Below are 15,047 nucleotides of genomic sequence, written 5' to 3' on the forward strand. Positions count from 1 at the left end.
TAAAATTACATTCAGCCCTTTGAAGGCAACCCACGAGGCTGATGTGGCCCCCGGTGAAAATGAGTTTGCCACCCCTGCTCTACACAGTCACCATCCTTGCCTCCGGCCCACCTCACCCCTTTCAACAGGGTTCTCCTGTCAGGCAGACCAGGCCTATCCATTGCTGTGTTCCATTGTCTATCCCAGTGTGCTTAATACTTGACTGAACAAATAATAAATGAATTAAACATTATTGGATGAAGTGATTTTACAGGGTGAGCAGGAAGCAATTTCTAATTCAAGAACATGTCTGAGTTTGACAAGAAAACTTGGCCTTACTGCCTTGCTTATCTCAATCTGACTTGAGGATTCACATGAAAAAAATAGTGTGTGCTTCTCTGCCGGCACCTACGTCAATCAACTTATTTTTTTTCTAAGCATGATAATATCTTGGGCTCCTGCCACTGTAACTGAGGCCTCACAGCACAGGCTATAAGAAAAATTTGCCTAAATCACAAAATGAGAGAGTAATAATTCCCCTTGGATACTGTCACTACTGGAAAGGTATAATTTGCTATTTCTATGAGTATTTTTAGAACACAAAACAACTTTGTTATATAGTACTCTTTTGCTGATTAAAATTTGTGTTAAGCTATGTTGTAAGGTGGCATATGTACATTAGGGAATACTAAGTTTAGTTGCGTTTGAATGCACCTTCTGTGTTTCTTTAGAGGCAACATGGAGCAGAGTGCGGGCTATGAAACCCTGTTTAGCGGTCGTAAGTACTGTTTTAGGATCAGCCTTTCACTCCTGTCTACTCCTATGTCAGATATTCAAAAATCTTACTTATGAATTCCAAACTGAGGCCGTGCCCTAGAATTGTTTAAATCATTATTATTTCCTGGGCAATCAATTAATTTAATCAAGCAGTTTTCAATTGATATAAAGTAGAAACATTAGCTAATTTAACATATTTTAAATAAAGATTAACTTTAAAGTTAAAATTAACTCAAATTTGCCTTTAAACTTTTAAAAAGCCACGTAAATTTTCCAGGCCAACAGTTTAGTCATTCGTATGTTTATGCCAATGCTCATGTACAAAGGACAGCCACTTGCTTTAAATTTAAATTGTTCTATAGGAAAATTTCCCTACTATGTCGTTTGTCATTATACATCTCCTTCCTGGGCTACTCATTGCCCAGCGTGACAGTTATGAGTGTTAGCTTTGCATTTCGTTGGTGCCAGATATAAATCCCCCCTCACCAAAGGCTGTGAACACTTAGGACACTTATTTGCTTTCTTTGTACCATATTTAGTTTGTAAAATCCTGATTCATGGTTGTTTTTAAGAATTATATAATATTCGTGACTTGCTTAGCATAACCTAACAGAGATAGTGCTTAATAAATAATTGAGCTGTGTAATGTCTTCTTTTTTCTAACCTATTGTATATAACATTTTATCTGATTGACACATGGATGAATGAATGAATGAATGAATTGAATGAATGAATGTGCTTTTTGGTCATTGGAAAGCAAAAAAGCTTAGGAAGTAAAAACAAATCATGTTATAGACTAATTGCTCGACAACAGAGAAACAGACTGCAAGGTGTCTAAAGTTCATTTCAATTAGAAAATGCTGAAATATCTTCATAAAACTGGGAAATACTTCCCAAACCACATAGAACACATGAACTTAAAAAAAAATCTTTATAGTCTTTTGTCTATGTGAATTAGGATTTAAAATATGTGTGCTTAACTTAAAGTGGGATAAATAGGTAGATAGATGAGAGATGAGTATAGAGTGGCTTTGTTTTTGTTTTATTTTTTCCATTGGGAAGTTAAGTTTTCTGTACTGTAAATATATTTATCTAGATATGTGAACATAAAGGCATGCTCCATGATGATCAAAGAGCGTTAAAAGTGGAGTTTTATCTCTTTCTTCTTCTTCTTTCAATTGAATTATAAATAAAATAACCCACATCAAGAAAGAATATATAGCCCTGGCTTCTGTGGCTCAGTGGATTGAGCACCGGCCTGCAAACCACAGGGTCACTGGTTCAATTGCCAGTCAGAGACATGCCTGGGTTGTGGACCAGGTTCCCAGTAAGGGGCACATGAGAGGCAACCACACATTGGTTTTTCTCCCTCTCTTTCTCCCTCCCTCCCCCTATCTAAAAATAAATAAATAAATACTTTAAAAAAAAGAATGTCCTTGATAAAAACATAAAAATTATTTTTTTAAAAAGAATACATATGTTGTCCAAACAGTTCATGCCTAAGTAAAACTATTTATGGACACATTTGTATTGCTAGAGATTTCTTTCCCTTTGTTTCTATGTAAAGACTCGTGTCTTAGGTGCACACTGAGGTATACAGTTTTCACCTCATTACAATCTAGAAGTTAATCATACAAATTATCTTTGTATGAGGAGAAACTTACATCGTTTCTTTAAAAAATGATGTCCATATCATGCAAACACATTAATCACAAAATGCAAAAGAAACCATCATTCCTAAAACATTGCCAGTTATAGAATACATACACACAAAATAAATTTTTGATAAACTGATAGTTCAGTGAATTGATTATTTGATAAACTGCAATTTTTAGGTAGAGCATTAACTCTCAAACTAATCCATAGTCCTTTTCTTAAGATTTTTAAAAATGAAACTTATTATGTAATCCATAGGCACCCCAGTTCCGGAGTCAAACTATTCGAGTTTCCGTCCCAACAGTGACATGAAGCTATAAAATGACCCCCTCCCTACCTCGATTTCAGTGTGACGATTGAATAAATTGATCTGTGTAAAGTGCTCAGCACAGTACCAGGAACACAGAAAGCAGCATAGTAATCACTCTGGTGATTAACAATTTAGCAGATGATAGTTGGAGTCTGTTCAGACTGGGAATTTCATCTCTGAAAGTTCAGAAGTGGCATCAATAGTGCAGCTGGAGAGAGATCCTACACTTCAATCACTGCACTTGTGCTCTGATTTTTAAATAGATTTGTTTTGCAATTCATTTTTGATAACTATGAGTTGATTGACATTCCTAAAAATATACTTAAGGGTTAGGTTTGTAGTCCTAACAGTTAAAAATTATATGGCTTTGCAATTAATTCAGCTTATTTCTTCCTTTAGTCTTGATTTAGTTTATGTCCTTTTCTTAACCTTTTTTAGTGGCTTTTTAAAAATTACTTAGTGGTCTGCAACTTCTCTCATTCTCATATATTCATAATTAGATTGATTTAGAGTGAAAAACGTCAGATACCAGAACCCATCTTCTTAGCAACAGTTTTAACATTGTTATGGTCACTGTGGCCTGATCAGTATACAAAAAGTATAAACTGCAGATGTAGTTTAGCTATTTTCAACATTCGTGGGCACATGTTGTGGTTCAAAAAAGTATGTTTTAATGCATTTGGCACATTTTGAAATGCCCAAGGTCACTCATACTGGAAGATACTAGTAGCAGAAGATGTCAACAGAGAATCAATATATCTGCAAACACTAAACGCTGTTTAACTTATTTTAACTTTTTAACACACTTCCAACTTCTCTGAATTTCCAGTGATTTTGAGACCTAAATTCATATTTTGATTGCATTATTTAAAAAAAAAACAAGCAAAACCTGTTCTCCAGAAAGAAAAAAAAGATATCAAAAATACCCAATTATATAACTACACAATATGTGATTATTTTGAAAGCTTTTTGAAAATCATAAATAACAGAAAGATACAAAGTATGAATTAAATTTTATAAATAACTAAAGGCTTCCAATAAGATTTCTAATAGGAACAGGGCTATTTTATATGGGGTTTAAAATTTATAGTTATATTCTTTGACACAGCATAGAATAAGCTAATGAAATGATTTCTATATCTATTTTAATTTGACAATAGTGTGTGATTAGTAATTAGTATGCAATCATGTAATTAGTATGCTCCTTTCAGAAATTAAGGATTCATAGGTTTTTGTGGTAAAGTGAAAATAAATGAGTAAGCCATTGTGTCTGGTCTGTAATGGTGTTCCCGTGGTAAGTACCATCCTCAGTCACCTAAGCTGATCTATATGTCAGTTTTCTGGGCCTCAGTTTCTCCATGTACATACAAAAATGACTGGATGAATCGGGCCCTTAGACCTCCTCCATTAATTCAGACTGACTAACATTCTTGAGGAAGGCACTCCCTAGTTCACACACACTAACAAAGCCAGTGGATCAGCACGGCTAGCATGGTTAGAGTTTGTTGGATGTGATTGGAAAGGATTTTCCCATTATTATTAAATCTGTTGCTCATTTGCTCATTTTTATTCTTATTTATTATTTCTGTGATTTTAAAAGATATTTTATATGATGATATTCCATCGTAAGAGTATATTAGAGGTACACATTTCAGTCATAATAAAATAGTATAACAGGTGAAAGTGTGTTAATTTTACTCCACACAACACATCCATTGTCAAACATGATTCTCACTTAGGGATAGGGAAGGGGTGGATTTTGCCTAACCTTCCCCAAAACTTGACAATTTAATATTGTAACCAAAAATTAGATAGATAGAGAGACAACCACCAAGATTTGCAAAGCTTCATTCCCTGGAAAAGCTAATGCTCAGAAAACAAAAATCAAGTCAGTGGTGGATTTAACCTGTATCTGCAAGCAAGCAAAACACTTTAAGAATATATCTAGCTCTACTGGCATTTACTGAAAGCAGTAGAAACTATTGGATTTTTAATTTCTAGAGATCTTAGGGGATCTCATAAGGAGCACTCTTCCCTGAGCATGCCCTGTTTCTTCCCAGAAGACAGACGTACTGACATTTTGTTATTGATTTATTTAGTATACATGCCTTTCATCTCCATATTTTTTCTTCTTTTTTCCCCACCCTCTTGCTCTCTCTCTAGTATACAGTATGGACTGCCCTCTGGGTCACCTGGAATGTGTTCATTATCTGCTTTTATTTGGAAGTAGGTGGGCTCTCTAAGGTAAGTTTATCATGCTTTTAAAATACACTTTGGAAAGAGTACACTAATAAATAATTATTATGACTGTATATTATTATATACATAAGTGGAGTAGTCCAAGTAACATTACAAATGGAATACTAATAAAAAATGAATCTGGATCCCATTCCGGAAGGCATGATCTGGGAGGATGTTAATGTAATGGAACTCCAAACCAATGGCAGTCAATGCTTGGTGTGTGAGCGCAAGTGGAACTCAGCTTCCATGTGTCCTTGTGGCCACTGTAGAAAGGCCTATTGTCGTGATGTCCGCAGCACCCAATGTGAAGTGAAATCATGGTTTTGAATATCCTTCTTTCTGAACTGGGAAAATAAATGAAGATGTTAATATAACAAATATGGAAAGCAAGTCTCTACCTTTGCATCAATAATAATTCTAAAAAAAGTGCTTGACAAAGAATGAAATCTGCAGATATTTAAGTGGAATATATGTTGACTAACAACTAAGTGCATCAGTGTGGTGGTCCCTCCTTTGAAATCCTGATCAAAGAGGACAGTTGTCTTTAAAAATCGTGACACGAACACTATCGCTGCCTGTCTGGAAGCAGTGTCAGCAGACCTCACAGTCTTTGTTACAGCTCTGCCCAACTGACTTTGGATTCCTGCCCAAACGTAATGTGTCTTGGGTTAAGTTTCTAGTTTTGTTTCTTAAACATCTTTCTCACAAACCAGAACAATTTTCACTTGTAGAGACTGAAGAGAAGAAACTCAGCAGTATAATTTCAAAAAAATAAGAAAGCTGTAATTAATTTTTTACATGTTTCATATTAACTGTATTTGTGCTTATTCCATTGTTATATGAAAGTCTCAAATGTTCTAAGTAACACAGTGATCTTCTACCAGCATTTGTGGTTTTGATCTTAGAAAATTTGCCACAACCAACACAGATGTCTTCGGGACTGTTAGGCTCTGAAGAAGCCCATGTGGTAATGAAGAATTTTTTATCTAGCCAGCCAGCAAATGGATTTTCTCCAGGAACTCTAAAGGAGTTACCCTTTGCCCTAGATTATAATAACCTTATAATTAGAACTCATCATCATTTTCTCATATTGGCAAATGTTCTGGGGACCCAAAATGACAGTTCTAATACTGAGTTCATACAAACTCCCAACTCTACCTTTAATATTTATGCTATTAATTGCCTTTCACCACTAATTTCTAAGACAGAAAAAATACTTAAATGAATGCCCAGTTATCATCTGTAACATGCAGATTAGAAAGCAATTTTCAAATGCAAATCTTATGAATAATATAATCATGGAATAATAAGCATAACATTTTTCAACACCTAGCATTTTGTATCTTGTGATTGGGAGAGTCATTTTAAATCATAATTTATTTCACTGCATAGAAAGTCTCTTTTATTTTCTTCTGCATAAAGTGATTTAGAGTGAATTAGACAGAGGGGTTCTACCCTGTGGCATTGGCATCATAGTGTGTTGAAAGAAGGCTGAATTTCAAATCATAAGTCTTGTTCAAATCTTGTTATTAGCACTTACTAACTCTGAGCCCTTGGGCAAATCACTTAACCCCACTGAGTCTCTATGAATTTTAAGAACAGGACCAGCTTTGCCAATAGTAACAGTAAATATAATTGTTGGGTTTTTAGCATTATTTTAAGTGTATCATATGTGGTAACTCAGGTAAGCTTCCAAACAACCCTGTGAAGTTATAAAAAATGAATAATAATAATAATAATGGCATTCATTTGCTCCACACAAGTCTGATTTTCTTCTTCTGCTCCAAGTTTATTTTATGAACTGTTTTTCTAATATCAATGTGCATGTGAAGGGGGTTTCTTCTCATTTCTTTGGGTACAAAATTATAAAAAATGTATGTAATAGTATTGATCACTCATCTTATTATCCATTAAAATGCTGTTAAGTAATCAGTCAAGTATGCTAGGCATTAAAAGATTAGATAACTCCAGAAGGGGCATCTTAAAGGTTTTCTGTTGGTCTCTCTCTATCTACCATATTAAAGGCTGATGACATTTCCCTAGTTCCCTGTGTAGCCTCAGGTCCAGTCTGTAGGAAATCTATTCTGGAAAACAGAGCACAGTAAAGTGCCCCGGACAAACCCAAGCACCCCTGCTACTTGCCCAGGTTGGGCTCCATAAAAAATCCCTTGTCCATTTGTGCTGGTTCTTATACTAACTTTCTAGAGCTCTCTCTATTTCCTGTTAGTCCATGAAGGCATTCCTTGGACTTATCCACTTAAACATATTAATAGAAACCTCCTTATTCCCTGATTTTGGCCCAAAATATTTATTATAAAATAGTGAGTCTTTCTCCAAACACTGGATTCAAATTAATTTCCCCAAAATCTCTGTGCACTTGGGTGTTGCCCCAATGACTGGCATTACCGGACCATTCTTATTAACTGAAAGGATACAGTCTTGTGGTCACAGGCAGTCAGACATCTGGCCTGTCCTGGGGACCCTTGATCATAGCCTCCAGATGTTCCCTTCGTTGTTACCTTCCAGCCATCTCTGCGTTGCATGTTCATTACCGTGATCTTGAGGGTGCTGATTCACTTCCAGAACTTGAAGAAAATGAATGTTTTAGAGGATGTGTACATGCATGGTGGGGTCAGGATGACTGTGGGTAGCTAGCTAACCAAAGCTTACTTACATAACCTGCTGGAGCCTCAGCTTCCTTTTCTGCAAAAGGAGGAAAACCACAGCGCTAATTTTGCTGGATTGATGAAAGAATTAACTAATGCATAAAAGTGACTGAGGATCTTGGCACATCGTGAGGTTTCAGTATGTGGTGGTTCTTATAATTACCACCAACATCATCATCTTGATTAATAATGAAAAAATTAACAGGCATCACAAGCATCATTCCGAAATCCTTTGAGACCTATATTAATACGCAAGAGCTGTGAAGGAGCAATGCGGCACTGAGTGACTTGCTCAAAAAATTTAAAAAATAAGTAACAGTCCCTTGTGATAGGACCTCAGATCTTCATATTAACTTCACAGCTACAACACTATTAATTAAATTCTTTCTTTCAACATGTAAATAGCTGTTTTGAAATACTTCTACAGCTAGATTCCCCTAGTGTCCTGACTGCTCTCCCCAGGAGAACTTTACGCATCTTTAGAAGTCTCTAAGGCTGATTTTCATGCCACACTTTAAGATGAGAAAGGGCACAATTAATAAGTTATTGCTGCTTCTTTGGAAGTTGCAGGACTTGAAATCACTTTTTCCTCCCTAGGAATATGTTCAGAATGAAAATATATGAAAATCCAGCTCATCTGCTACATTTAAAGATACTGAAAAATAAGTTATGTTGAGAACTCAAGTTGTACTTTTTAATTCCCCAGGTCTTAGGCTGTTGTCTTATGGCATCTTTTTGATTACTCCAAATTGTAAAAACTTTAGGCTAATATTTCTTCTAGTGGATGTTTCTGGAAAAAATGTGTGGAACTTACACATTAGTGATCCTAGAGAATATTCATTGTATCACATACACACAGAATTCAGAATGCATGGATATACATGCGCATAACTGAGACATGAAAAAAAGAATGTAAAGAAATCCTGGGGAGCTTTACCTCGTATTAATCATGAGCTTCGATTAGAGGGCGTCTAACAGCCGACAGGCAGGGGACGGGGCGGGGAGGGGACCAGCTGTACTGCCGCCCCCCTCTCTGCAGGCGCTTTGCCTTCACGCGAGGAAAACCTGCCTGCATTTGTTTCCCTGTGCCGTGCTTTATGGACTGAATTTTTCCAAAGGGACCTGATTTGTGGGTATTTTGACTCTTAAATAAAGTTAAACTGGTTCCCCAAATGGCAGTAACAGTACTTCTCATCCTCTTGGGGCTCAAATAGACACCACTGTCCACGAGGGTCCTCTTTTTTCGAGAGAATCTTCAGTTGGCTATTTCACCTGCATAGCCAGACAGGGTGAGATTCTTTTGCAAGGTTTATTCTTATTGTCTAGCCAAAATCATTCCTTTATACTTGGAAAATTCTCTTCTCTGATCAAGACTCATTTTCCTCCAGGGTTGGATTCTTCCACCAACTTTGACATTGGGCAATTCCTTCCAAGTAGGAAAATTCCAGACCATTGGTTCAGAGTCCTCCGTGCAAACAATTGCATAGGAAGCAGAAGTCTCAGCTCCCCTGAACTGTGCACTACCCATCTGTTATTTATATAAACATTCTAAATATTTTGTGTGTCAAAAAATCCTTTTTCTGATGGCAGTTTCAAACTAATGAGCTATTGTATATTTCTTTTCTGTATTTAAACAAATAAAGCTTACAGAACCTAGTAATTAATTTTAAGCTTAAATTTACCTTTTTTTGGGATGATTTCCTCCTACATGGACATTTTTTCAAAAGGAACCTTGAAATGTGATGTTTACAGAGGGCTGAAGCTAGGTACAATGCACCTTTATTCAAGAATAATTTATCAGCAAATGACAGAGAAATGGCACCATAGAAACCCGGCCAAAGTATGCCTACTTTCAAAATTCAAGAATGGTATCTCATTTACTATATCATGAAGTAAATGGCATATTTATATCAATGAGACACTTTGGAAAATGCATAAACTGTTTCCATTTACTAGAATAGCAAAATGCTACTGATTCTGAACATGTTAATATGTATTTATCCTGCTGTCCTGCAAGAATGTTTTTGGAATGTTGACTGGGGGCTGGTGGAGGTAGGAGTGGTATCCATTCAGTCACTAAACGTTTATAAAGGAGGGACTGCCATCATCTGCTTCCAGGTCTTGAATCTAAATGAGCCCCCCAAACTTGTAAATATAAAAATTTATGTTGGGGGCAGTGGTGGGGGAGGGGGTGCAGGAGGTGGGCAAAGGCAGTGGGGGTAGGCGGGCCAGGGCATCTGTAATAGTGTAAACAATAAAGTTTAAAAAATGATGTTTGGTTCCTACACAATCTTTTTCCAAAATGATTCAGTTTTGATCTTTAGAAAATAACAAGGCAATGTAAATATTGTTATTTCTTACTCCAGAGGACAAACTATACCTTTCATTTGGCATGATCTAAGTGAACACAACTTCTGAAAATAGTATCTTCAGTAACTCTTTGTGAATGGTGAAACTTTTGATCTCAGCTGCGGCTTCTATTCCATAGCAACAAAAATTATAAGCAAGTTTAAATTTAGTATTATATTTCTCATAAATTTCAGCAAATACAAACATTTTGAAAACTTTTACTCCAAAAGTCTAATTTGGTGCTTTATTATAGTTCAATAACATACAGAAACTATAGTAAACCACTAAGTAATTGCTGGCATTACAAGTTTTTAATCAGAAATTTGCCATTATTTTATGGCTTTCTATAGGCACTCAAATAGTTTTCAAAGGAGCAGATGGATGTATTATTCTGTCAACAACAGCTCTATTTATTGCTGTATGACTAGAGCCACTGTATTGATCAAGGCCTACCTGTGGAACTATAATTGAATATAGACAGAAACATTGTTGCTGTTTGTATTTTATAGTTTATTCCTTTAATGAACATATGCCTGATTTTTTTTACATTCTTACACATTGAAAATTCATATATGTCAGCTGAAGCTCATGTCCTCTCCACATCAGGAGATGACCCACAGTCCACCCCATCCCCCTTCTGTGCCCCTGGGGTGGGCATGCATGCGACCATCTCACCTGCATGCTGTGGAATTGTTGCCCACACAGCAGAAGCTTCCAGGAACCACTGCATCTTGCCATAGAAGCTTGCAGTGCTGGGCTTGTCCTTGCAATGCCCCACCTCGTGCTCCAGGGCAGAGGACCTGTCAGCCTGGAGGAGCTCAGCCAGTGACACTTACTTCTGTGCTCAGGGCCTGGGTCTCCTCCAGAACATGTCCCCAGTCCTCGCCCCCTATCATCTCATGCCCTGTCCAGGGAGGCCTGGTCCTCCAGCAAGTTCTTTAATTCATGTCCTTGCTGTGATGCCAAGTTAACAAGCAGATATTCAATATTTGATATTCTTCTTTGAACATTGAGTGAATCCTTTAGCTCAGAAACTTCTTCGGAGAGTTTTTGTTCCCTTCCCTGCTTATGTTAAAAGATGTTTTTATACATGTAAGCTCTGTTAAATTCTACCAAGGCTTTATCTATTTACTTCTGTGAAATGAAACTCACAGCTCCTCCAACTTCCGGTCATTCTCCTGTTCTAAAGCACAGCATCATTTGCTCCCTCTGAACCAGAAAACCCTCCAGAAGAAAAACACTCCCCAAGTGACATGCCACCAGGACATCAGGCTCAAGTTGGTCCAAGGCCAAAGGCTTCCAGGCTGTGGTCCACCAGCACCCTGGCACAGTGACTCATCCAAGGGACTGTGCTCTAAATGGCTCGTTACTGGCGAAGCCTCAGCACCAGGCCACAGACCTCTGACATTTTCGAGCCTGTCTCTGAGTGAGGCAGCTACCTCAGCCTTTGGCAAAGGCCCCTGCCCTGGGCCCTGGACTGGTCGACAGATTTCCACCCGGGCTAGTGGCCTCAGCGTTCTCATGTCTGCATCAAGATGCCCCTACTCTCCTTCCAGGCTGAGGCTGTTCTTCCTGCCCTGTGTCCTGGTAAAGCTGAAAGGGCCACCGGGATTGGTTCTTCCCTTTCTGGCAGTCAGGGTACCACCTGGGAGCCAGGGACATGTTCAGGACCAAGATTTCTAGAAGGCAATGGGGGCTTGTGCGGTCACTCTCTTCACTCCTTGCAACTTCTGGGTTCAAATTCTCTGAAGACACCCTGGTAGTGAGGATTGGTATGAGGTGTTTCTTTTCTACCAGGTAGCAACCTCTTCCAACCATCTCGCTGATAGCCACAGGTAGATGACAAGTCAGGGACTGTCTAAGGACACCCTGAGGCTGGACACCTGGTATGCAGGTAGAGTTCTGGAGGTCTGGGAAGGTCCTTTGCTGCTTGGAGGGTCTGAGCCGCAGTGCCTGGTTGGAGGGTCTTGCAGGGGCATGGAGATGCAGATGGTTCTCCCTATGGCCAGAGGTCTCCCTTGGCTGAGCAAGGAATCCATTTTGGAAACCATGGAATGAGGGAATGGAGGTGGCTTTCATTCATGGCTTCCTGAAGGCAGGCGGGGGATTGCTCCTTACTAAATGTGCAGTCAGGTGCAGGGAGCTGGGATGGGAAGTGTGCAGGTGCATATGGGTCCATGAGGCTCAAGAGACCACTCTGAGTTGACTTTTTTTTTTCAGAAGTGATGATATTGGGGAAAGCTGGGATGGAGGGTGTGCAGGTGAGACTGCAGGGGAGGGGAGGGCGGCTCTAACTGGAGGTTGGCTGTTGCTGTTTCCTGACAACGGGGTCAACAGCAGAGTCCCTGCCCTTAGGGTCCACAGGTAGACAGCGTTTTGTGGGCCTCTAGTTTCTGGTCCTAGACTGCCCTTGCCTGAGTGAAGACTTGCCTGTAGACAGTGTGGATGGAGGTGGGTGGGTGTCCCAGGGGCTGCCCTTTGCCAGGTGGGGAGACCATAGCGGAGCCCATGGGATGCTGATTGTTGGCTGGTGCCTGCCCATTTTTTGGATCAGGTTCAAGTGCAACAAGATTAAATGTAGGGTCCCCAGGCTAGGGTGGAGCCATAGGGATTGCAGGTTGACCTCTTCCCTTCTTGAAGGCCAAGGGTGAGATCTTGGTTTTAAGGATCCTAGGTAAACCAGAGTAAATGATGCTATGACTACTGGTCTGTGGTTGCCCTTGACTTTGTACAGTCCACTGAGAGCTAGCATGGAGGTGGGCAGAAGTCCAGGGCACTGTCTGTGTGAGTCAGAGGCTGCCCTCTCTGGAGCAGGTAGTCCAAGGCAGAGACCTTGGGTCTGAGGTGGGGCAGTGGTCCAAGGTTGACTGTCTGAGTAGGGGCAGGCGGCTGCCCTCTTCTGAGTGTGGAATTAGAGGCAGGGCGCTGGGTCAGAACTCTCAGGGTTGACTGGATGTCTAGGGACTCTGCCAACCTAGGTGGAGTCAGGTCATGATACCAAAGCCTGGGCAGGTCCTCCTTGGCTGGATGAGGGTCCCTTGCGCTTGGATTGTGGGTTCCCCACCGCCCCTGGAGAATGGGCAGCAGCCCAGCCAGCCTGAACATGAGGTGGTGTTCCACAAGGTGTCAGATGCCTGTGCCCAGACTGGATAAGATAGTGGGAGGGGCATGAAGGTGGGTGCCCACACAAAGGTGGCCCAGAGGCCCTGGTTGAAGGTCCCAGGGCAGGGCATAGGGCCATAGGTGCAAGCACAAACAAGACAAGGAGTACAAGGGGCAACCTGGCCTCGGCCCAGCAAGAGTTTCCAAAGGAAAGCCACCTCTCTGTTCAATACAGACCCTGGATAGCAGCTAGCTTTTATCACCAGCCAGCGTGTCCAATGGCCGAGCGTAACTAACTTCCCAGTGCATCCACTGACAGTCCCATCGCACCACTGCGCCCCTAGCCAATCACCAGGCAGCTATCACAGGGACCTTCGCTGTCACCAATGGATGCTCTCTCTCAAACCCCTGCTTGGGGAACTGTGCCCAATGACCCTCCTTGCCCTTTGTGGAGCCTGGTTCCCTCTCGCCCAGCATAGTGACTTTATTTCACTGGCAGAACAACTGGTGTGGGAGGGGCTTCCTGAAAGCAGGCAGGCAGCAGCCTGTGCCTCATGTGATGTGGGTCCTCCCTGGGGCTCCGCCCCTCGCCAAAGCCCCACACGGGCGATTCCCTGACTAGCCTGCTCTCACGGACACTGGCATTGTAAGTGCCCCTTGGCTGCGACAGCTTTTCCCATCTGATAGCTTGTTCTGAGGGCTGGACCTCAGGGAGAGAGATCAAGTGCAAGGTGGGCAGGCTACAAGTGGCCAGGAGCAAGGACCATGGAGGTAAGAGTCCAAAAAGAGGCAGGGTCATCTCACCTGAAGGTCCAGGGCAACAGAGAGAGGGAGTAGGCTTCCCAGTTGAAAATAGGGAGGCGCTGCACCTAGACAGCACCAGTCTCCTCTGTGCAGGTGTCTGCCTCTTCCCGTGACTGTGCTCAGCATCGAAAAGTCTAGTCCTGCTCTCTGCTGGCACCCTATCGACATCCCTGTCAGTTTTGATGACCCCTACATCCCTTCTGTGCCTACACTTTTGGGCCTTGACCTCCTTGGGTCCTGTTGCAAACATTGGGGGTATTTCCCCCAGCAGCCATTTAAAAAAATAATAGTTGAAATACAATATTATATTAGTTTCAGAAGCAACATAGTGATTAGATATTTACATAACTTACAAAATGATCATCCTTGATAAATCTAGTACCTATCTGACACCATACATAGATTTTAAAATATTATTGACTTCATTCCCTATGCTGTACTTTACATCCCTGCGACTGTTTTCATAGCTGGCAATTTGTAGTCCCTTATCTCTTCACCTCTGCCTCATCCCTCCCACCCCGCTCCCATCTGGCAGCCATCAGTCTGTTCTCTGTATCTGTGAGTGTGTTTGTTTTGTTTGCTTATTTATTATGGTTTTTCTTAGATTCCACATATAAATGAAATCATATGGTTTCTGTCTTTCTGACTTATTCTACTTAAAATAGTTCCTTTCTTATTCTATTATTCCCTAGTATGTTTATGACTCTCAATAGTGTTGTGTTTCAATTTATTTCTTGTATATCACTTGTAGATTTTCAGTTGGTGGTTGAAATGTGCTGCATATATGCCAAGCTCTGGTTATAGCGGTCTATTTTTAGCTGATGGTTGCTTAAGTTTGAACACATTCTAGACCCACTACAATTTTTATTCACAGCCCCCACATTTATGACTTTATTTTTTTACTTCTTTTGTGTGTATGCATACCTTAATTTATATTTGTAATTACATGTGATCTTTCTACCTTTTAAACTTTGTGCTCATTTTATAGTTGGTTGATCAACTGCTTTTACTAAATTTGCCTTTGTCAGTGAGCATTTTTCTCTTCTTATATTTTCTAATCATATTTTTAATCTTTCTTTTTGAAGAAGTCCCTTTAACATTTCTTGTAATACTGGTTTAGTGGAGATGTACTCTGTTAGCTTTTTCTTGCCTGGGAAGCTCTT

At 40.2% G+C, this 15,047-nt stretch overlaps 1 protein-coding gene across 1 annotated transcript in view; it reads left to right on the forward strand.

Moving 5' to 3' along the window:
- Positions 1 to 15,047, forward strand: part of NKAIN3 (sodium/potassium transporting ATPase interacting 3) — a 535,660-nt gene that overhangs the window by 258,465 nt on the left and 262,148 nt on the right. Inside the window, exon 3 of the mRNA XM_045860759.1 lies at positions 4,886 to 4,966. Coding sequence (XP_045716715.1) covers positions 4,886 to 4,966 — 81 coding nt within the window. The remainder of the gene's footprint in view (positions 1 to 4,885; positions 4,967 to 15,047) is intronic.

Source organism: Phyllostomus hastatus, unplaced genomic scaffold (assembly GCF_019186645.2).
Source record: "Phyllostomus hastatus isolate PE091 unplaced genomic scaffold, TTU_PhHast_1.1 phas_scaffold_21, whole genome shotgun sequence".
NCBI classification, from domain to species: Eukaryota; Metazoa; Chordata; class Mammalia; order Chiroptera; family Phyllostomidae; genus Phyllostomus; species Phyllostomus hastatus.